Below are 22,508 nucleotides of genomic sequence, written 5' to 3'. Positions count from 1 at the left end.
AAGATTGAGACACTTATACAGCATATGGGAATCTTTTTCAAACCATTCATCACAACTGCCAGACACTGCAGCATCATGGGATCTTGTTACAAAGAATTCTTCAACACTTGTTCAACCTTTGGACGAAGACCTACTTCGACTAGTGGATGGTACCACTATGACCCCGCCTCCACCTGCTTCACCTCACCTCACTACAGTATATAAGCCACGTCTACGGCCCTATGCTGTACATTCTACAAGATTGATGGACTGAACACATCGACTCCAGGCTGAGGGACTGATTACCTCATACTCCTCCTCTCCTTACGCCTTCCTCTTTGTATTGGACTGATGAAGCCACTGTGTGGCGAAACGTTTCCTGAATAAAGATTCCCATATGCTGTATGGGCCCGGTGGGGCCCGGTGGCCTGGTGGCTAAAGCTCCCGCTTCACACACGGAGGGCCCGGGTTCGATTCCCGGCGGGTGGAAACATGCGACACGTTTCCTTACACCTGTTGTCCTGTTCACCTAGCAGCAAATAGGTACCTGGGTGTTAGTCGACTGGTGTGGGTCGCATCCTGGGGGACAAGATTAAGGACCCCAATGGAAATAAGTTAGACAGTCCTCGATGACGCACTGACTTTCTTGGGTTATCCTGGGTGGCTAACCCTCCGGGGTTAAAAATCCGAACGAAATCTTATCTTATCTTATCTTGTATAAGTGTCTCAATCTTCAACTGTCTGTCTTATTTCTATTGTAGTCCTACAATCTGGCCCCTAAGATGAGACCCACTAACACCCAGGTACCTATTTGCTTTCTAGGTGAACGGGGACAGTAGGTGTAAGGAAACACACCTAGTGTTTCCACCCGGCCGGGGATTGAACCATGGACACTCGGTGTGTGAGGCGAGAGGGTTACTTACCAGGCCACGGGACTCTCATGGATTATTATGACGGTATATTGTGTGACGTAGGCCTCGTGTTGGTAACCTAATAAAGATTAGTAAAAGTATAGGCTACTTCTTAATATTGTGTATTTATCTGTACACTTAACTGAAATAAAAAGTATTGTTATAATTCTTCTTCTTTTTTTCTTCTTCTTCTTCTTCTTCTTCTTCTTCTTCTTCTTCTTCTTCTTCTTCTTCTTCTTCTTCTTCTTCTTCTTCTTCTTCTTCTTCTTATTATTATTATTATTATTATTATTATTATTATTATTATTATTATTATTCGTAGTAGTAGTAGTAGTAGTAATAGTAGTAGCCACAGTATTAGTAGTAATAATAGAAGCAACAGTATTATTATTAGTAGTTGTGGTGCCCCGTGGCCTGGTGGCTAAAGCTCTTACTACACGCGGTGAGGGATCCGGGTTCGATTCCCGGCGAAGGGGTTGAAACACTGAGCGTGTTTCCTTACACCGGTTGTCTATGTTCACCAATCAGTGTTAGCGGACTGGTGTGGGTAGCATCTCGGGACAAAAGTGACCTAATTTTCCCGAAATGCTCTGCAGTCTTTAAGCTGGCACTGGACAAGCACCTAAAGTCGGTTCCTGACCAGCCGGGCTGTGGCTCGTACGTTGGTTTGCGTGCAGCCAGCAGCAACAGCCTGGTTGATCAGGCTCTGATCCACCAGGAGGCCTGGTCACAGACCGGGCCGCGGGGGCGTTGACCCCCGGAACTCTCTCCAGGTAAACTCCAGGTAATAACATGAGGCTTTCTATTTAGTAGTATGTCATTGATGTCAACTAGGTCTGTGTACCTTATACATGTACTTGTAGAAATAAAGATATTATTATTATTATAGGTTAGGTTAGGTAAGGTTTGTCAGGAAACAGGACAAGTGTTTCCTGACGCGGGTCTTAGATGATAACCTGCAGCTGGAGCTTTTGGTCAACTGACCGAGGCCTTCCTCTGGCATTCACTTCCACCCCTTTAAAAATTATGGTCATAGTTATAACCATTTCCTTCTTTTTATTATTATAGTTCTGGGATATTGTGTATACCTGAGTGTGACTTTGTCAATGGTCCAAGTCGGACCGAAACGTCGTCGTAAGCTTCTCTCTTTTATGTGCGGGTTATTTGTGTATCGTTCCAGTCACGGTATTGTGCCTTTTTGTTATTTATTTGTGTATACCTATGCATAGTATAAGTGGCTTTGGCATGCTGCTCTTATCTGTATTTTTTTGTACCTCTATATGTATGCTCAAATTGTAAATAAATAAATAAATAAAATAAATACCTGAATATTAGCTACAAAATCCGGATTCGTGCTCCGCAACAAGAACGCCTCGCCACAAATCCGGATTCTCCGCCTGGATTGAGCCAAGATCAACATGGCCCTCAATGTTTACACTCACTGGACATCATGATACCTTGGGCCACTATTTCTGCGTGTCGCTATCTCACCTGGAGTGTTAATTACCAGAGGAGAGCACTGCACGTTTTGCCCAGGCTGTGTTCTCAGCCTACAACAACAGGTAGGAGGTTGTGTTCGCCTCCTATATTGGCTTAATCTTTATTTCGCGGTTGGGTCTTTTTTAGCCCTTGTGACTTTAGCCCCTCAAGGAAGGTTCCTTGATGTTGGTGAGGGGCTCTTGATTTAGGGAATTGGATCTGTGCTCCAGTTCCCCGAATTAAGCCTGAATGCCTTCCACATCCTTCCCCCCCCACAGGCGCTGTATAATCCTCCGGGTTTAGCGCTTCCCCCTTGATTATAATAATAATAATAATTGTGACTTTAGCGCTTAGTTTTGATTATACTACTGATAATAGCAGCCCGGTTATGTTAAATGTGATTTTTATCCCCTGAGGGTGATTTTATTAGGTTCATTTAAATAATCATTGTTTTAGCAGTAAGATCTCAAGGACCACAATGGAAACATCAAGGACCACAATGGAAACATCAAGGACCACAATGGAAACATCAAGGACCACAATGGAAACATCAAGGACCACAATGGAACCAGGTCAAGGACCACATTGGAAACAAATCAAGGACCACAATGGAAACAAGTGAAGGACCACAATAATAATAATAAGGTAGTAGGTTGGTAGACAGCAACCACCCAGGGAGGTACTACCATCCTGCCAAGGAAGTTTGAAGCAAAAACCTGTAATTGTTTCATATGATGGCAGGATTGCTGGTTTCTTTTTCTGTCTCATAAACACGTCGGATAATAAGTATATCTTGCTACTTCTGCTTACACTTAGGTCACATATACATGCATATAAATGCATATATATACATACCCACTTGGGTTTTCTTCTATTTTCTTAATAGTTCTTGTGTTTTTTTATTTCTTCTTATCTCCATGAGGAAGTGGAAAAGAATTCTTCCTCCGTAAGCCATGTGTGTTGTAAGAGGTGACTAAAATGCTGGGAGCGGGGGGCTGGTAACCCCTTCTCTTGTATAAATTACTAAATGTAAGTTTCAGAACCTACTTAGAAAATTGGACTCTTGCTTTATAATGTGAGAAATCATGAAAGTGCTTAGAAATCCACTATTTTTTCACTTTGGTTATTTTGCATATTGTAATAATATCACCTGTGTATTGTGATCTTTTTTTTTTTTTTGCAACAAGTCGGCCGTCTCCCACTGAGGCAGGGTAACCCAAAAAGAAAGAAAATCCCCAAAAAGAAAATACTTTCATCATCATTCAACACTTTCACCTCACTCACACATAATCACTGTTTTTGCAGAGGTGCTCAGAACACAACAGTTTAGAAGCATATACATATGAAGATACACAACATATCCCTCCAAACTGCTAATTGTGATCATATTGCATGTTAAAAAAGGTGCACGGGTTTGGAATGCCTGTGATTAGTAGGTAAAATATAAACTTAAATGTTTGAATTCTAGGCTCATTCGTACCTCTTGATCATCTTGTGAATCGCCGACGTGATGAAGCTCAGAGATCACTGCTGGTGGAGGTGGCAGGGATAGAGTCTGCAGTAGACTTACATCAAGTGTGCTCTCAGTATGGCACTGTCCATAAAATGTTTCATTATGTGCTTCAATGTGGACATAACAACAAGGTAAGCAAGGTTTTCTAATGGCAGTAGGTAGTAGGTTGGTAGACAGCAACCACCCAGGGAAGTACTACCGTCCTGCCAGATGACTGTGAAACAAAAACCTGTAACTGTTTTGCATGATGGTAGGATTGCTGGTTTTCTTTTTCTGTCTCATAAACACGCTAGATAACAGGGATATCTTGCTACTCCTACTTACACTTTGGTCACACTTCACAGACACGCACATGCATATATATATATACATACATCTAGGTTTTCTCCTTATTCTAAATAGCTCTTGTTCTTTTTTATTTCTTCTATTGTCCATGGGGAAGTGGAAAAGAATCTTTCCTCCGTAAGCCATGCGTGTCGTATGAGGCGACTAAAATGCCGGGAGCAATGGGCTAGTAACCCCTTCTCCTGTATACATTTACTAAAAAAGAGAAGAAGAAAAACTTTATAAAACTGGGTTGTTTAAATGTGCGTGGATGTAGTGCGGATGACAAGAAACAGATGATTGCTGATGTTATGAATGAAAAGAAGTTGGATGTCCTGGCTCTAAGCGAAACAAAGCTGAAGGGGGTAGGAGAGTTTCAGTGGGGGGAAATAAATGGGATTAAATCTGGAGTATCTGAGAGAGTTAGAGCAAAGGAAGGGGTAGCAGTAATGTTAAATGATCAGTTATGGAAGGAGAAAAGAGAATATGAATGTGTAAATTCGAGAATTATGTGGATTAAAGTAAAGGTTGGATGCGAGAAGTGGGTCATAATAAGCGTGTATGCACCTGGAGAAGAGAGGAATGCAGAGGAGAGAGAGAGATTTTGGGAGATGTTAAGTGAATGTAAAGGAGCCTTTGAACCAAGTGAGAGAGTAATTGTGGTAGGGGACCTGAATGCTAAAGTAGGAGAAACTTTTAGAGAGGGTGTGGTAGGTAAGTTTGGGGTGCCAGGTGTAAATGATAATGGGAGCCCTTTGATTGAACTTTGTATAGAAAGGGGTTTAGTTATAGGTAATACATATTTTAAGAAAAAGAGGATAAATAAGTATACACGATATGATGTAGGGCGAAATGACAGTAGTTTGTTGGATTATGTATTAGTAGATAAAAGACTGTTGAGTAGACTTCAGGATGTACATGTTTATAGAGGGGCCACAGATATATCAGATCACTTTCTAGTTGTAGCTACACTGAGAGTAAAAGGTAGATGGGATACAAGGAGAATAGAAGCATCAGGGAAGAGAGAGGTGAAGGTTTATAAACTAAAAGAGGAGGCAGTTAGGGTAAGATATAAACAGCTATTGGAGGATAGATGGGCTAATGAGAGCATAGGCAATGGGGTCGAAGAGGAATGGGGTAGGTTTAAAAATGTAGTGTTAGAGTGTTCAGCAGAAGTTTGTGGTTACAGGAAAGTGGGTGCAGGAGGGAAGAGGAGCGATTGGTGGAATGATGATGTAAAGAGAGTAGTAAGGGAGAAAAAGTTAGCATATGAGAAGTTTTTACAAAGTAGAAGTGATGCAAGGAGGGAAGAGTATATGGAGAAAAAGAGAGAGGTTAAGAGAGTGGTGAAGCAATGTAAAAAGAGAGCAAATGAGAGAGTGGGTGAGCTGTTATCAACAAATTTTGTTGAAAATAAGAAAAAGTTTTGGAGTGAGATTAACAAGTTAAGGAAGCCTAGAGAACAAATGGATTTGTCAGTTAAAAATAGGAGAGGAGAGTTATTAAATGGAGAGTTAGAGGTATTGGGAAGATGGAGGGAATATTTTGAGGAATTGTTAAATGTTGATGAAGATAGGGAAGCTGTGATTTCGTGTATAGGGCAAGGAGGAATAACATCTTGTAGGAGTGAGGAAGAGCCAGTTGTGAGTGTGGGGGAAGTTCGTGAGGCAGTAGGTAAAATGAAAGGGGGTAAGGCAGCCGGGATTGATGGGATAAAGATAGAAATGTTAAAAGCAGGTGGGGATATAGTTTTGGAGTGGTTGGTGCAATTATTTAATAAATGTATGGAAGAGGGTAAGGTACCTAGGGATTGGCAGAGAGCATGCATAGTTCCTTTGTATAAAGGCAAAGGGGATAAAAGAGAGTGCAAAAATTATAGGGGGATAAGTCTGTTGAGTGTACCTGGTAAAGTGTATGGTAGAGTTATAATTGAAAGAATTAAGAGTAAGACGGAGAATAGGATAGCAGATGAACAAGGAGGCTTTAGGAAAGGTAGGGGGTGTGTGGACCAGGTGTTTACAGTGAAACATATAAGTGAACAGTATTTAGATAAGGCTAAAGAGGTCTTTGTGGCATTTATGGATTTGGAAAAGGCGTATGACAGGGTGGATAGGGGGGCAATGTGGCAGATGTTGCAAGTGTATGGTGTAGGAGGTAGGTTACTGAAAGCAGTGAGGAGTTTTTACGAGGATAGTGAGGCTCAAGTTAGAGTATGTAGAAAAGAGGGAAATTTTTTCCCAGTAAAAGTAGGCCTTAGACAAGGATGTGTGATGTCACCGTGGTTGTTTAATATATTTATAGATGGGGTTGTAAGAGAAGTAAATGCGAGGGTCTTGGCAAGAGGCGTGGAGTTAAAAGATAAAGAATCACACACAGGGTGGGAGTTGTCACAGCTGCTCTTTGCTGATGACACTGTGCTCTTGGGAGATTCTGAAGAGAAGCTGCAGAGATTGGTGGATGAATTTGGTAGGGTGTGCAAAAGAAGAAAATTAAAGGTGAATACAGGAAAGAGTAAGGTTATGAGGATAACAAAAAGATTAGGTGATGAAAGATTGAATATCAGATTGGAGGGAGAGAGTATGGAGGAGGTGAACGTATTCAGATATTTGGGAGTGGACGTGTCAGCGGATGGGTCTATGAAAGATGAGGTGAATCATAGAATTGATGAGGGAAAAAGAGTGAGTGGTGCACTTAGGAGTCTGTGGAGACAGAGAACTTTGTCCTTGGAGGCAAAGAGGGGAATGTATGAGAGTATAGTTTTACCAACGCTCTTATATGGGTGTGAAGCATGGGTGATGAATGTTGCAGCGAGGAGAAGGCTGGAGGCAGTGGAGATGTCATGTCTGAGGGCAATGTGTGGTGTGAATATAATGCAGAGAATTCGTAGTTTGGAAGTTAGGAGGAGGTGCGGGATTACCAAAACTGTTGTCCAGAGGGCTGAGGAAGGGTTGTTGAGGTGGTTCGGACATGTAGAGAGAATGGAGCGAAACAGAATAACTTCAAGAGTGTATCAGTCTGTAGTGGAAGGAAGGCGGGGTAGGGGTCGGCCTAGGAAGGGTTGGAGGGAGGGGGTAAAGGAGGTTTTGTGTGCGAGGGGCTTGGACTTCCAGCAGGCATGCGTGAGCGTGTTTGATAGGAGTGAATGGAGACAAATGGTTTTTAATACTTGACGTGCTGTTGGAGTGTGAGCAAAGTAACATTTATGAAGGGATTCAGGGAAACCGGCAGGCCGGACTTGAGTCCTGGAGATGGGAAGTACAGTGCCTGCACTCTGAAGGAGGGGTGTTAATGTTGCAGTTTAAAAACTGTAGTGTAGAGCACCCTTCTGGCAAGACAGTGATGGAGTGAATGATGGTGAAAGTTTTTCTTTTTCGGGCCACCCTGCCTTGGTGGGAATCGGCCAGTGTGATAATAAAAAAATAAATAAATGTACAGGTATTTTAGGAAATTAAATTTTAAAATAATATAATGACTTTGAGTATTTTGGTAATTGTTTTTTTGTGTGTAAATTATTTTGTATCAATGTTTTAAAAAGGTCTAATTTGTCTTACACACCATAGGTAATAGGAGTTTCTTTGTATCTCACTGTAGGAAACTTCAGAAATATAATTTTTTTTTTACATTGTATGTACGTATATTATGGTAGCCTTATTTTGCTTATAATATTACTAATGTACGTACTTGTAAATATATGAATATTCAAAGAATTCACTATACATTATATCCTGTTTTTCAAGGGTAAACATTTAAGCTTTGTATGGTCATGCTGCCTCAGTGGGAGATTGCTGGTAAATTAAAAAAAAAAATAATCTAAAATTCTTACAGACTTCAAAAGTTACCTGTCTTATTGAGCAAATTTAATAATCTGAAACTCTTACAGACTTCAAAATTTACTTGTCTTATTGAGCTACAGACATAAATAAAGGAAATGAAGGTTAATCATGAATAAAAAATATGTATATGCCAAATATTCTTATTAAAATTAAAAATTATCTTTCAAGGAGATGATTCTTGTGGAGTTCAAAGAATTGTCATCACTTAAACAAGCTCTTCACTTTACTTGTTTAAATTCTGCGAAAGATGTACTCCCTACCCACTCGCCTTTTGTATGCCTATCAGCTGGTGAGTCATCTGGTGGAGCCATCAGTGCGCAGACTTTTAAAAATATAACAGATCTTGTAACTTCCAATACGACATACTCCAGAGAAGAACTTAAGCAGCATATATCTGAATGTTCTGATGTAAGAAGCTTTTGTTGTTGTTTCCTGTATATTATAAAAATTTATTTCTGTTAGCTTTTGTGACTTGAAATACTGTTTTTAATATTGTTATAAATTTTTGAGAAATTACCATGTACGTATGAGGCACTGTGAACAAAAGTGACAAATTGACGAAATGTCACTTTTGAGAAAATTGTCTATAAACTTTTGCAGTATGTTTTCAGCAATATCTAAGTAACAGCCATACAGTTTTGATCAAACTAGTTTCTCAGGTTTGAGGGTTGCTTCCTGAGCATCTGTCAGTTTTCCCACCATGGTTACAGGTTACTGTGAAAGTGGCTTCATCACTCCAAAGAACCTCACTCCATTTTTGTTTGGTTCATGTCTGGCATTTTTTTTGCAAATCAGACTCAAAGCTTATTTTGCATCTGGCTCAAAACTGGTTTCAGGATGGGTTGATTGCTGCTGTAACTAAGCTTTTTCACTCACCTATTAACAGTTCTGTTAGATATGATATGAAGCAGCTCCTGATTCACAGGGAGACAGACACATACGCATCCACCATACAAGCCCAGAAGGCATTGAGCATGCAGCGAGTAGCCAGGCAGAATCTTGAGACATCACAATTATATGAGCCATAGGGTATGCTCTGGTGTTTAAAAAATCTGTGATAATAATTAGGAAGTAAGTTTTTACCCCCATATCAGCATGCTGTGGGTCTTCACTGTCTAGCCTGGTAACAACCATGACACTGTGTTCTTAATGGGCTATTTAGCACTTTGGACTGTTGCTTGGGAGGCCATCAGTTTGGAGACAAAAAATTATTTGCCATGTTCCTTAATGTTTCATTTTTCTTAAATTTGAATGTCATAAATCAGAATATTGTTAAGAGGGGAACATGTACCTGTATTTATTAAAACCTGAATTCTTCTAGACTTTCTGAAATATGATTCTTATTTTCAGATTTCAGAACAAATTCAGAAGCTGTATGATAGCCAGAAATTAACAGAACTGGACTGGAGACTAAGATTTTTTACATGTAGACAGGTAAGTCTTAAATTAAAGTTGTAGTGTATGAAGAAATTAGCTTATCAAATTTAGTTCATATTCAGTAATTTTAAGGAATTTATAGTAGATGATGCTTATGTATAATTCTTAAAATAAGAATAAACATTCAGTATGTTGTAAGTCTGGTTGGGAAAATAGTGAATCTGTCAGTCATGTGATTAGCAGATGGAAGATAGAGCCTCCATCCATTATTGTTCTGATGACACCAGATACATTTAGCATTTCGTGTGACAGTAATGTGTGATGTCACCATGGACAGTGTCCAACGTTGGTTCGAATCCTACCTCAATCACCAGCATGTGCAAGTTACTCAGATCAATTCTATTCTGCCCTTTCATTATTTCTACTCAGTTTCATTATCTCTTGAGAAACAGTTTACTTTTGATGCCATTTTTAGATAAATTCACAATATTTATCTTGCAAAAATCATTTATATTTCTCATCTTTTTCACTTGTATAAGAGATATGACAGTATTTCAGACTGATCCAAAAACCACTTTTCCATAGATAGAAGTTGCCTTGTCTGGGTTATTTCCAAGAGCCACAGTTCTTCCGTTTGGTTCCTCTATCAACTCATTTGGAAACATTAACTGTGACTTGGATATGATTCTTGAGCTCTCTGGCTTCAGTGCTCAGGTAAAGAATGTACTCATGCCATATTGATTAAATTATTTATTTCATGGTTATTACATAGGTTCAGTGTTTATTCAGGCTGCTGTCAGTAATATGTGTAGATTCTTTTTTCTGATTTTTGTAAGTCTTACACTTAGAAGGTCTACATGAAAGGCTTTCTACTTATTTATAATGTACAGTATTATCATTTTATTAATAATGTACCATTTCTCATACCACTGTATGCATTACTGTATGTACATTGTCTTTGCATCTTTAGGAAAATTCTCATCGACTAATCTTCCAAGCAAAGAAATCATTAGCATCTGCAAATTCTCGGGTGGCATTGCAACGACGCATGGAACTCATTTCAGGCATCTTGGACAGCTTTGTACCAGGATGTTCTCAGGTATGTTGGTCACATTTCTTTACTAAAACTATTATGCTTCCCTCAAAGCAGGTGAATTGGCTCATGAAGAATTTCTCTAGGACCATGGATGCTACAACATCATGTAAAGAGAGAGGGAAAAATATATTTTGTGGTTAGCAATTTTTTCAAAAGTAATGTAAGTGTGTTGTATAGGGATTGAACAGGGCAATAATAAACTCTAGGAATAGCTGGAAATGGCACATTATAAAAGAATGGTAAAGGAATATATGATTGGGGAGAAATATAAACAGTTGTTGGAAGAAAGGTGGAATACTCTGAGGAAAAATAATGGCAAGGATGTTGAGGTGTACTGTGGATTTAAGTATTGGTGTGCAGCAACTTCATCCAGAACAGTGGTTTTTACAATTTACAATTTTACATAGTTTTTACAATTTATCTTAAATCTTTGCAAGAAAATGTCTTAGAAAGTTTAAGAATCAGTGTGACCTGATGCATGCGACACTTGATCTTCACTTCACTGCTCTTCCTGCTTACACATCCTTACCAGGTTTGTCAGTTTGTCACTCGACAAGGCCCACTGCATGGGTGAAATGTTATCAATAAAGGTTCCATTAAAGTGTATTTGTGTCCACTGAGGATAAGATATATTAAAATACCTGATGAGAGTTAAGCAGCAACAAGTGTGATTGTGAGTATCAACTTGGCACTGCTTGAGATGACAACTGAGGCTGAAAGCAGATGAGTTGCTGTAGGTTCGCCGATCTTGTCGCAGCCAGGGTCTTTTCCAAATGGTGACCCGGCAAAGCAGATAAGGATAAAGTGTTGGAATGGCTAATGGTTTGTTCAAAGTTTGCATAGTAGAAAGGAAGTTGTTCAAGGATTGACAGATGTAGTATGCAGGAGATTTATGATTGATAGAATGACTGGAAAGGGAGAAGTTATGAGAGAAGGACGGAGTGGATTGGAAAAAAAAGAATGTGTGGATAAAGTGTCTGTATTAAAGCACATTAATGAGCAATGCTTACATAAAGAAGAGGAGCATTTTGTTTTATTTATAGTATTGTGAATGGGTAAAGGCATGATAAATTTGGGAGTGATATGGTAAATGCTACATGTGTATAAAAGAGGTGGTAAGTAGATAAACCTGTAAGAAAATTTGAACAGAGGTAAGAGATGTAGAGGAAAGTGTGTATGCCAGAGGTGTGACTCTTAACACATAATAAGATTTATTTCAGTATTTTTGCCGGATGAAATATTGTATGTAAGTAGGGTTTTGTAGGCTTTCAGTAGGTACTTTTGCTTTGAAATTTGTTTTTTGTTTAGTTGAAGAATAAATTACAGACAAGATAATATTGTGTTACCTGCTTAAGATAGACATTGAACTAGAATTATTTTTATCATCTTGAGTGATTGTCAGAGCACTATGTAACTTTTTTACATGTGTATTCTTTCCACAGGTGCGGAAAATTCTTAATGCTCGGGTTCCCATCATAAAATATCACCAAGACCTGACTGATATAGAGTGTGATCTTTCAATGTCAAATAGGTTAGTAAATCTGTTATTAATTTTGTCTGTCATCATCAGCACTCTCCTGTTTTCCACTCTCATTTGGCAGAGACAGTTTGTATGAGTTTTTTTTTGGAGACAATGCTTCATGTTTTGTATGACGGCATTTCTAGAATTTAAGTCATCTCTCTTAATTATAGTAAATTTATTTATTTCAATTATTTATTTTTAGATCTGGGTTCTACATGAGTCATATGCTATATATGTATGGAAGCATGGACCCAAGAGTGCGTCCACTGGTGTTTGCTGTGCGTCGGTGGGCTAGAGATCGACACATAACTTCACCGTTCTCAGGCCGTTGGATCACAAATTTTTCAGTTACAATAATGGTCCTCTTCTACCTAATGAATGTGTCACCTCCAGTAATTCCATCACTTCAGTCACTCAAGGTTAATTCAGGTAATAATCTTTCAGATATCTTAGCTCTTTGAGTGGGTTATTCAGTTAAAGGCAGATTCAGTTTGTGCATCCTTGAAGTGTATATTTACCTCCACAATAATTTATTAATGTTTGCATTCACTAGGAAGTCTGTTTTCTCTAATCTTTAGAAATTGTTATTGATAAGAATAACTTACTAGATTGAGCCAACTAAAGTTGAGTAACCCGTTCATGGTCAAAAGAATTTTCTTTTGTTGATTATGAGAAGAAACATAAATATATAGCTGATATCAGTACTCTGTCACAGTGGTGTTGAATACAACACTTTTTCTTTTGTGAGTGGCTATGTATTAAGGGCTGTCTGTCTTGACACAAATTGTGTACTGCTGACAACAGTGAAGAAAAGAAGCTTCCAGAACAAGCCTGTTCTGTGATGTGTTGTTTCTTTATAACTGCCCATTTGTTTATTTGCTTTATGTTGTTTCTCTTGGTATCAAGTGTATGATTGGAGTTGAACATTAAAATGGTATAAAATACCGACAGGTTGTTAGGTAAGACACATATGCAACAGTTAGGTATCTTTATTTCGAAACGTTTCGCCTACACAGTAGGCTTCTTCAGTCGAGTACAGAAAAGTTGATAGAAGCAGAAGATACTTGAAGACGATGTAATCAGTCCATCACCCTTAAAGTTTTGAGGTGGTCAGTCCCTCAGTCTGGAGAAGAGCATTGTTCCATAGTATGAAACAATATTGTTTCATACTATGGAACAATGCTCTTCTCCAGACTGAGGGACTGACCACCTCAAAACTTTAAGGGTGATGGACTGATTACATCGTCTTCAAGTATCTTCTGCTTCTATCAACTTTTCTGTACTCGACTGAAGAAGCCTACTGTGTAGGCAAAACGTTTTGAAATAAAGATACCTAACTGTTGCATATGATTGGAGTTGTTTCTCTTGGGCTGATTCATAGCTTCTAGATAGTTTTGGTGAGGTTGAACAGATCAGTTGGTGTGTGTGCTGAAAATTTGATACTGTCTGGCAACAGTAACCACTTTTTTTCAGGTGACTCAGTGCTATTGTATTAGTTTTAGATAATTTCGCTCAGCATACTTAATTTTTTTTTTTTTAACAAACTGGCCATATCCCACCAAGGCAGGGTGGCCCAAAAAGAAAAACAAAAGTTTCTCTTTTTAAATTTAGTAATTTATACAGGAGAAGGGGTTACTAACCCTTTGTTTCTGGCATTTTAGTCGCCTCTTACAACATGCATGGCTTACGGAGGAAGAATTCTGTTCCACTTCCCCATGGAGATAAGAGGAAATAAACAAGAACAAGAACTAGTAAGAAAATAGAAGAAAACCCAGAGGGGTGTGTGTATATATATATGCTAGAGTATATGATAGAGTAGATGGGGGAGCAATGTGGCAGATGTTGCAAGTATATGGAATAGGTGGTAAGTTACTATGAGGATAGTTAGGCTCAGGTTAGGGTATGTAGAAGAGAGGGAGACTATTTTTTTTTTTTTTTTTTTTTTTATTATCACACCGGCCGATTCCCACCAAGGCAGGGTGGCCCGAAAAAGAAAAACTTTCACCATCATTCACTCCATCACTGTCTTGCCAGAAGGGTGCTTTACACTACAGTTTTTAAACTGCAACATTAACACCCCTCCTTCAGAGTGCAGGCACTGTACTTCCCATCTCCAGGACTCAAGTCCGGCCTGCCGGTTTCCCTGAATCCCTTCATAAATGTTACTTTGCTCACACTCCAACAGCACGTCAAGTATTAAAAACCATTTGTCTCCATTCACTCCTATCAAACACGCTCACGCATGCCTGCTGGAAGTCCAAGCCCCTCGCACACAAAACCTCCTTTACCCCCTCCCTCCAACCCTTCCTAGGCCGACCCCTACCCCGCCTTCCTTCCACTACAGACTGATACACTCTTGAAGTCATTCTGTTTCGCTCCATTCTCTCTACATGTCCGAACCACCTCAACAACCCTTCCTCAGCCCTCTGGACAACAGTTTTGGTAATCCCGCACCTCCTCCTAACTTCCAAACTACGAATTCTCTGCATTATATTCACACCACACATTGCCCTCAGACATGACATCTCCACTGCCTCCAGCCTTCTCCTCGCTGCAACATTCATCACCCACGCTTCACACCCATATAAGAGCGTTGGTAAAACTATACTCTCATACATTCCCCTCTTTGCCTCCAAGGACAAAGTTCTTTGTCTCCACAGACTCCTAAGTGCACCACTCACTCTTTTTCCCTCATCAATTCTATGATTCACCTCATCTTTCATAGACCCATCCGCTGACACGTCCACTCCCAAATATCTGAATACGTTCACCTCCTCCATACTCTCTCCCTCCAATCTGATATTCAATCTTTCATCACCTAATCTTTTTGTTATCCTCATAACCTTACTCTTTCCTGTATTCACCTTTAATTTTCTTCTTTTGCACACCCTACCAAATTCATCCACCAATCTCTGCAACTTCTCTTCAGAATCTCCCAAGAGCACAGTGTCATCGGCAAAGAGCAGCTGTGACAACTCCCACTTTGTGTGTGATTCTTTATCTTTTAACTCCACGCCTCTTGCCAAGACCCTCGCATTTACTTCTCTTACAACCCCATCTATAAATATATTAAACAACCACGGTGACATCACACATCCTTGTCTAAGGCCTACTTTTACTGGGAAAAAATTTCCCTCTTTCCTACATACTCTAACTTGAGCCTCACTATCCTCGTAAAAACTCTTCACTGCTTTCAGTAACCTACCTCCTACACCATACACTTGCAACATCTGCCACATTGCCCCCCTATCCACCCTGTCATACGCCTTTTCCAAATCCATAAATGCCACAAAGACCTCTTTAGCCTTATCTAAATACTGTTCACTTATATGTTTCACTGTAAACACCTGGTCCACACACCCCCTACCTTTCCTAAAGCCTCCTTGTTCATCTGCTATCCTATTCTCCGTCTTACTCTTAATTCTTTCAATTATAACTCTACCATACACTTTACCAGGTACACTCAACAGACTTATCCCCCTATAATTTTTGCACTCTCTTTTATCCCCTTTGCCTTTATACAAAGGAACTATGCATGCTCTCTGCCAATCCCTAGGTACCTTACCCTCTTCCATACATTTATTAAATAATTGCACCAACCACTCCAAAACTATATCCCCACCTGCTTTTAACATTTCTATCTTTATCCCATCAATCCCGGCTGCCTTACCCCCTTTCATTTTACCTACTGCCTCACGAACTTCCCCCACACTCACAACTGGCTCTTCCTCACTCCTACAAGATGTTATTCCTCCTTGCCCTATACACGAAATCACAGCTTCCCTATCTTCATCAACATTTAACAATTCCTCAAAATATTCCTTCCATCTTCCCAATACCTCTACCTCTCCATTTAATAACTCTCCTCTCCTATTTTTAACTGACAAATCCATTTGTTCTCTAGGCTTTCTTAACTTGTTAAGAAAGCCTAGAGAAAGTAGAGAGAAAGTAGTGAGATTAACTTGTTAATCTCACTACTTCCCGGTAAAAGTAGGTCTTAGACAGGGATGTGTAATGTCACCATGGTTTATTATATTTATAGATGGTGTTGTAAAAGAAGTAAATGCTAGGGTGTTCAGGAGAGGGGTGGGATTAAATTATGGGGAATCAAATGCAAAATGGGAATTGACACAGTTGCTTTTTGCTGATGATACTGTGCTTATGGGAGATTCTAAAGAAAAATTGCTAAGGTTAGTGGATGAGTTTGGGAGTGTGTAAAGGTAGAAAGTTGAAAGTGAACATAGAAAAGAGTAAGGTGATGAGGGTATCAAATGATTTAGATAAAGTAAAATTGGATATCAAATTGGGGAGGAGGAGTATGGAAGAAGTGAATGTTTTCAGATACTTTGGAGTTGACGTGTCGGCGGATGGATTTATGTAGGATAAGGTTAATCATAGAATTGATAAGGGAAAAAAGGTGAGTGGTGCGTTGAGGTATATATATGTGGAGACAAAAAATGTTATCTATGGAGGCAAAGAAAGGAATGTATGAAAGTATAGTAGTACCAACACTCTTATATGGGTGTGAAGCTTGGGTTGTGAATGCAGCAGCAAGGAGAAAGTTGGAGGCAGTGGAGATGTCCTGTCTAAGGGCAATGTGTGGTGTAAATATTATGCAGAAAATTCGGAGTGTGGAAATTAGGAGAAGGTGTGGAGTTAATAAAGGTATTAGTCAGAGGGCTGAAGAGGGGTTGTTGATGTGGTTTGGTCATTTAGAGAGAATGGATCAAAGTAGAATGACATGGAGAGCATTTAAATCTGTAGGGGAAGGAAGGTGGGCTAGGGCTCATCCTCAGCAGGGTAATATTTAGTGAAGGGATTCAGGGAAACCAGTTATTTTTATATAGCCGGACTTGAGTCCTGGAAATGGGAAGTACAATGCCTGCACTCTAAAGGAGGGGTTTCGGGATATTAGCAGTTTGGAGGGATATGTTGTGTATCTTTATACGTATATGCTTCTAAACTGTTGTGTTCTGAGCGCCTCTGCAAAAACAGTGATTATGTGTGAGTGAGGTGAAAGTGTTGAATGATGATGAAAGTATTTTCTTTTTGGGGATTTTCTTTCTTTTTGGGTCACACTGCCTCGGTGGGAGACGGCCGACTTGTTGAAAAAAAAAAACTTGTATGTGTAGTGTGACCTAAGTGTAAGTAGAAGTAGCAAGACGTACCTGAAACCCTGCATGTTTATGAGACAAAAAATGAACACCAGCAATCCTACCATCATGTAAAACAATTAAAGGCTTTCGTTTTACACTCACTTGGCAGGACGGTAGTACCTCCCTGGGCGGTTGCTGTCTACCAACCTACTACCTATAAGCATACTTAATATCCCTTGCAAATTTATTTCCTGGACTGAGATGTAGTCATGTCATGTGGTATGCTATTAGATTATAGAAAATTTGAAGAATATGAAAATCTTTGACCCAGGCTTCCAAAGTGAGAGATCAAAGTGATGAAAAATGAGCTAAGTATTTTTAAGACTTAGTTTTTAATACCAAATATTTTAATTAAATTTTCAGTATTGTATGAAGAAAGTTGCTTTCTTATTGCAGGCCCAGATGATGATGATGAAAGTTGTGTCAGATTTAATTTTCCAACAAATCTTGGAAAGGTTGTGACATCACAAAACAGAGAGTCTTTGGAAACACTCTTAAAAGGATTTTTTGAATTTTACGATACTTTCAACTTCAGGGAGCTAGGTCTTTCTGTTCTGCATGGAAGAAGTTTTATTAAGCCAGTGCACAGTGCTTTATACATTCAAGTAAGTTGACGTCTTAATTTAGTAGAATTTATAGTGTTTTCTATGATAAACTACATCTTGGGAAATAAAAGTTTGCAGTTCATTACCTTAACTTAGATTAATACTAGTACAGTGTACAGTACTCTAGTTGTGGCACACTGAAACATCCATAAAATAGTTTAATGGAGGAAGGGATACCCAGTTTAAATGCACGCCATTATACTTATCAATGGAGTACCGGACATGGACATACACCCAAATCAGTGGACTTAATCAGTTGCATTGATTGACTGCCTGGCAGAGAATAAACTACAGTAATTTTTCTTACATTTCCTGGCAGACAGATGAGTTTACAGTCAGATCACTGTGTTATCTAGTAGTGACTCAGAATAAAAGTTATTAATTCGAGTCAAGTACTTTTCTTGGCATCATCACTTGCTTCAGAGGCCATTGTTAATAACACTGTACATGGTGCTCTAATAAAGTAATGATAAACTTGGTAAACCCACAGAAAATTGAAGATTGAATGATGCTAGTAGGTGAGCATGTGTGCAGACAATAACAAACTGATACAGGCTGAATCACTGGGCCCACTACCCAGGAACAGTGAATATAAACAGGTCATGGATGAAGGCTAGATCAAACAAACATGCAATAAAGAGGACTTGGTCCACTTTATTGATGGCATGACCAGACAGTACACCATGTGATGCAGCTGACTTGGTCCATTGCAGTGATAATTTTAGGATACATAGTAGGTCATCAGAACCTGTATCCAGAATACAATGTTTTGGAGAATGAATCATTGTTTTTTTGATAGGGTTTGAAGGACTACTTTGCTAGAGAGTCAATAAACTGAATCATGCACTTGTTGAATGGCCTTGTGCCTTAGTATTTCACCTTCATAATATTTGGTGCATTTGTATTATTTTTGGCATTATTATTATTATAACCTTTCTGCTGCAGTCTTGTAACAAGCCATTATTTACTGTAATATCTCCAGGACTATATTTTACATCCTCAGAATCCACTAGAAGGTGAACTCAATGTTAGCCGAAATGTTACTCTTGAAGAAGTAGAAAAGTTGCGTGCTGAACTTACTCATGCAAGGTTTCTTCTGGAAAGCAGTGCTCATAACATTGTAAGTTCAATGACTGGTGTTTTGTAGATCATGTAAAAATATATACAGTATGTATATATATATATATATTTTTATTTTTTTGCAAACACTTTTCCTAAATTACTTAATAATGATAATAATAATAATAATAATAATCTTTTAATCAATATTAACCCTTTGAGGGTCTGTCCCGTAGTTCTATGCCTTTGAAGCTAGGGCCCAAGCCGTAGTTCTACGCCATGAGCTCAGCTCACTCAGATAAACTGTGAGTGGTAAATTTGGGCCTAGATATGAGAGAATACATCTATGTGGTAAGTGTGCACCACAAAACAAATCCTGTAGCACGCAGTGCATAATGAGAAAAAACTGCGGTCGTATTTTTGGATTAAAACAGCAACTTTGCAGTGTTTTCTCTTATGTTTTCTACAGCTGTATTCACAGTTTCTTGGTCCCAATTGATAGAATGTAAGATATATTACAGAAATAGAGATGATTTTGATTGTTTTTAGTACTGAAAATGGCTTGAAACCAAGTTCAAATTAGTGGAAATGTTTGATTTTTGCCGATGTTCAAGAGTAAACAGATGATGTCACACATCCAATAGACATCAGCCGGTGGGTCTAATGTGCGTTCATGAATGCGCTGATATTATTTATACAATTATTACAATATTGCATAATAGTAAATCTACTATTTTTTGGTGTGAATAAAAATTCATTATCTTCTTTCTTCTTTCAACAAACCGGCCGTATCCCACCAAGGCAGGGTGGCCCAAAAAGAAAAACAAAAGTTTCTCTTTTTAAATTTAGTAATTTATACAGGAGAAGGGGTTACTAGCCCCTTGCTCCTGGCATTTTAGTCGCCTCTTACAACACGCATAGCTTACAGAGGAAGAATTCTGTTCCACTTCCCCATGGAGATAAGAGGAAATAAACAAGAATTAGTAAGAAAATAGAAGAAAACCCAGAGGGCTGTGTATATATATGCTTGTACATGTATGTGTAGTGTGACCTAAGTGTAAGTATAAGTAGCAAGACGTACCTGAAACCTTGCATGTTTATGAGACAAAAAAATGGACACCAGCAATCCTACCATCATGTAAAACAATTATAGGCTTTCGTTTTACACTCACTTGGGAGGACGGTAGGACCTCCCTGGGTGGTTGCTGTCTTCCAACCTACTACCTAGGAAAAATTCATTATGTGAATAAAAAATCAAAATGTAACTAATAATCAGTGCCAAGAATGCCTGCAGTGTTTATTCTGTACCCTATTTTGAAATTTGAATATTTTGAACTTTGTGTGAAATTGGCCAAATTAACAATTTCCAATCACTATTTGGTAGTTGAAACAGTTGACTTGGTGATTTCTTGTGCTCAGTCAATAAAATAGAAGTAATGCTAGTGAAATAGCTAAGAACTTGGTTGACTGGAATAATGTAATTGGCCTAAAATGAGAGTCAAAGTAGGCAAAATTGCTGATGCATAAATACCGCTGACGCAGCAAAATTCGTGAGAGTGTAATTTCGTCAGTTTTCCATCAAATTTCATATTTTTTATTTTATTACCTTCAGAAAAAGATTCTCTACCATTTCATAAGAAAAAAATAACAAAAATTGTTTTGAAAATTCTTGGACCCTGTGAACAGGTTTCAGATTGAGGGTCTGGACCCCAGATCTGAAACTTGTCGTATTTGAGCTCTTCTGCAAAGACAGGGATTATGTATGAATGATGGTGAAAGTGTTGAATGATGATGAAAGTTTTTTTTCTTTCTTTTTGGGTCACCCGGCCTTGGTGGGAAATGGCCGGTGTTAAAAAAAAGAAAAAATTGTCTTGTATTCTCAGTTGAGAAATAGGTTCTAACCTCAATACCCCATTTATACTTTTCACATTCACATTATCATGGCTTAATCATAATATTTCTTGTTAACAGGATGATGCTGCCAGTAATGAAGTATGGGGTGCACTCTCTTTGTGGCCTGAGACTGCCACCTCATCTGGACCATCTCATATAATTCAAGGTTCCTCAAATTATCCAATAGACTGGAAAGAAGTATTCCATACTGAAAACAAAAAATTAATACAATCCACTAATACAAAAAAATCATCATTGAAAGGCAACAGTGCAGGAAATCAACAAAAAGAAAATAATAATGGGAATACAGTTTTTCTTAAAGCAGGCAGTGTGTCAAACAAAGGAATGGGAGCCAGAGGTACTACCAAACTGGATAATCTTGTGTCTAAATTGAAACAGAAAACCACACAGAGAGAACACATTCCTCATAGAAACAAGTTTATGTATAAGGGTAAATATAAGTGATTTAAAAGTATACTGTGTACATTTTAAGTTATAATTATACCGGCCTCATGCATATTGGGTCTGTTGTGATCATCCTTGTATGGCATCTCCCACTGAGGTAGGGTGGCCCAAAGAAGAAACACTTTCTCCATCATTTACACTGTCAGTGTCTTGCCAAAGGCAAAAATTATTACTTTGATAAGAACTGATTAATTATTTTTGTGAAAATTTGTCATACATTAAGGGAATTAATTCAAATTTCTTGTTTATGATAGAGCAACAGTTAATAGAGTGAACTGTTTTGACGAGTCTTTCAGTGTCCTTGCCTTGTGTCAGGCATTGTTCTTCAGAAATATGTGGCTGGTAAGATTAGTTTTTCTCATGATTATTTATGAAGTTTTGTGTCATTGGATGTTACTGTAAATAAAATGTATAGTGTACAGAGTAAATTTATCAATAAGTATGTGCAGTATTATGTTATTTATTTGTTCTTCATACTGTATTTGAATTTATTACCCAGATTTAGTATACTGTATAGGACAGCATTATTCATGGAAGTACTGAACCACTGTGAAGTTTATTCAATACTAAAACTATCCTCTTTTTTTTTTTAATACATCAGCTGTTTCCCACCTGGACCAAGTTGTCTTAAGATAGCTTTGTTATATTCATAGGAAAACACTAAACCCATATGGGTCATACAGTGACAGGAAGTAATTGGGTTTAATCCAAGGAAAAGAAGATACAGTACAGGTACAACATCGATTTTCCAGACACTGATGATCCGGAACCACAGGAATTTACAAGCAGGAACTTGAAATTCCCATGGCAGTGTATTTACCACCAAATTGTACGTCACTTATTCACCCCCAAGATCAAGGAATACTGAGCTCTCTAAAGGTGGAAACATCAGTAATCCAGAAAGGCTTTGGAACCAAAGGTCTAGAAAATCAATGTTGTACTTGTACCTGGAAAATAAGAGGTAATCAGGCTTGATCCAATAAAAGGGAGGATAACTCCAGTTCCTTGGATTAAGGTACCCTTAGCCTTTTGTCATTCTGTTAATACAAGGTACAGTAAATTATGATTCTGCCTTACCTTTTGTAACCTGTAACCCTGGGAGGACTGGGCTATGGGGGACATTGACCCCTGGAACAACCTCCAGGTAAATAGACCAGACCAGAACATAGACCACTCTTCTGGGCACTTACACAAAAGTTCAGTGGTAGATCTCATCCATTAATAATGTAATTATAGGAGAGATGAAGAACAAAAAAGGCACAATACCATGACTGGAACAATGCACAAAAATAACAC

General features: G+C 38.6%; 1 protein-coding gene across 1 annotated transcript; it reads left to right on the top strand.

The window, feature by feature from the left end:
- The first annotated feature begins 2,292 nt into the window (after positions 1-2,292).
- Positions 2,293-21,494, top strand: LOC128698250 (poly(A) RNA polymerase, mitochondrial). Its single transcript, XM_053790427.2, has 11 exons — positions 2,293-2,452; positions 3,838-4,013; positions 8,208-8,447; positions 9,390-9,473; positions 10,002-10,130; positions 10,387-10,515; positions 11,955-12,043; positions 12,237-12,463; positions 17,587-17,795; positions 18,799-18,915; positions 20,826-21,494. The coding sequence occupies exons 1-11, from the start codon at positions 2,341-2,343 to the stop codon at positions 21,210-21,212; spliced, it is 1,899 nt and encodes a 632-aa protein (XP_053646402.2). The 5' UTR covers positions 2,293-2,340; the 3' UTR covers positions 21,213-21,494.
- The last annotated feature ends 1,014 nt before the right edge of the window (positions 21,495-22,508 follow it).

The sequence above is a fragment of the Cherax quadricarinatus genome, chromosome 63 (genome assembly GCF_038502225.1).
Source record: "Cherax quadricarinatus isolate ZL_2023a chromosome 63, ASM3850222v1, whole genome shotgun sequence".
NCBI lineage: Eukaryota > Metazoa > Arthropoda > Malacostraca > Decapoda > Parastacidae > Cherax > Cherax quadricarinatus.
Note: the sequence above shows the minus strand (reverse complement) of the source record. Positions and strands in the feature narration are given on the sequence as shown.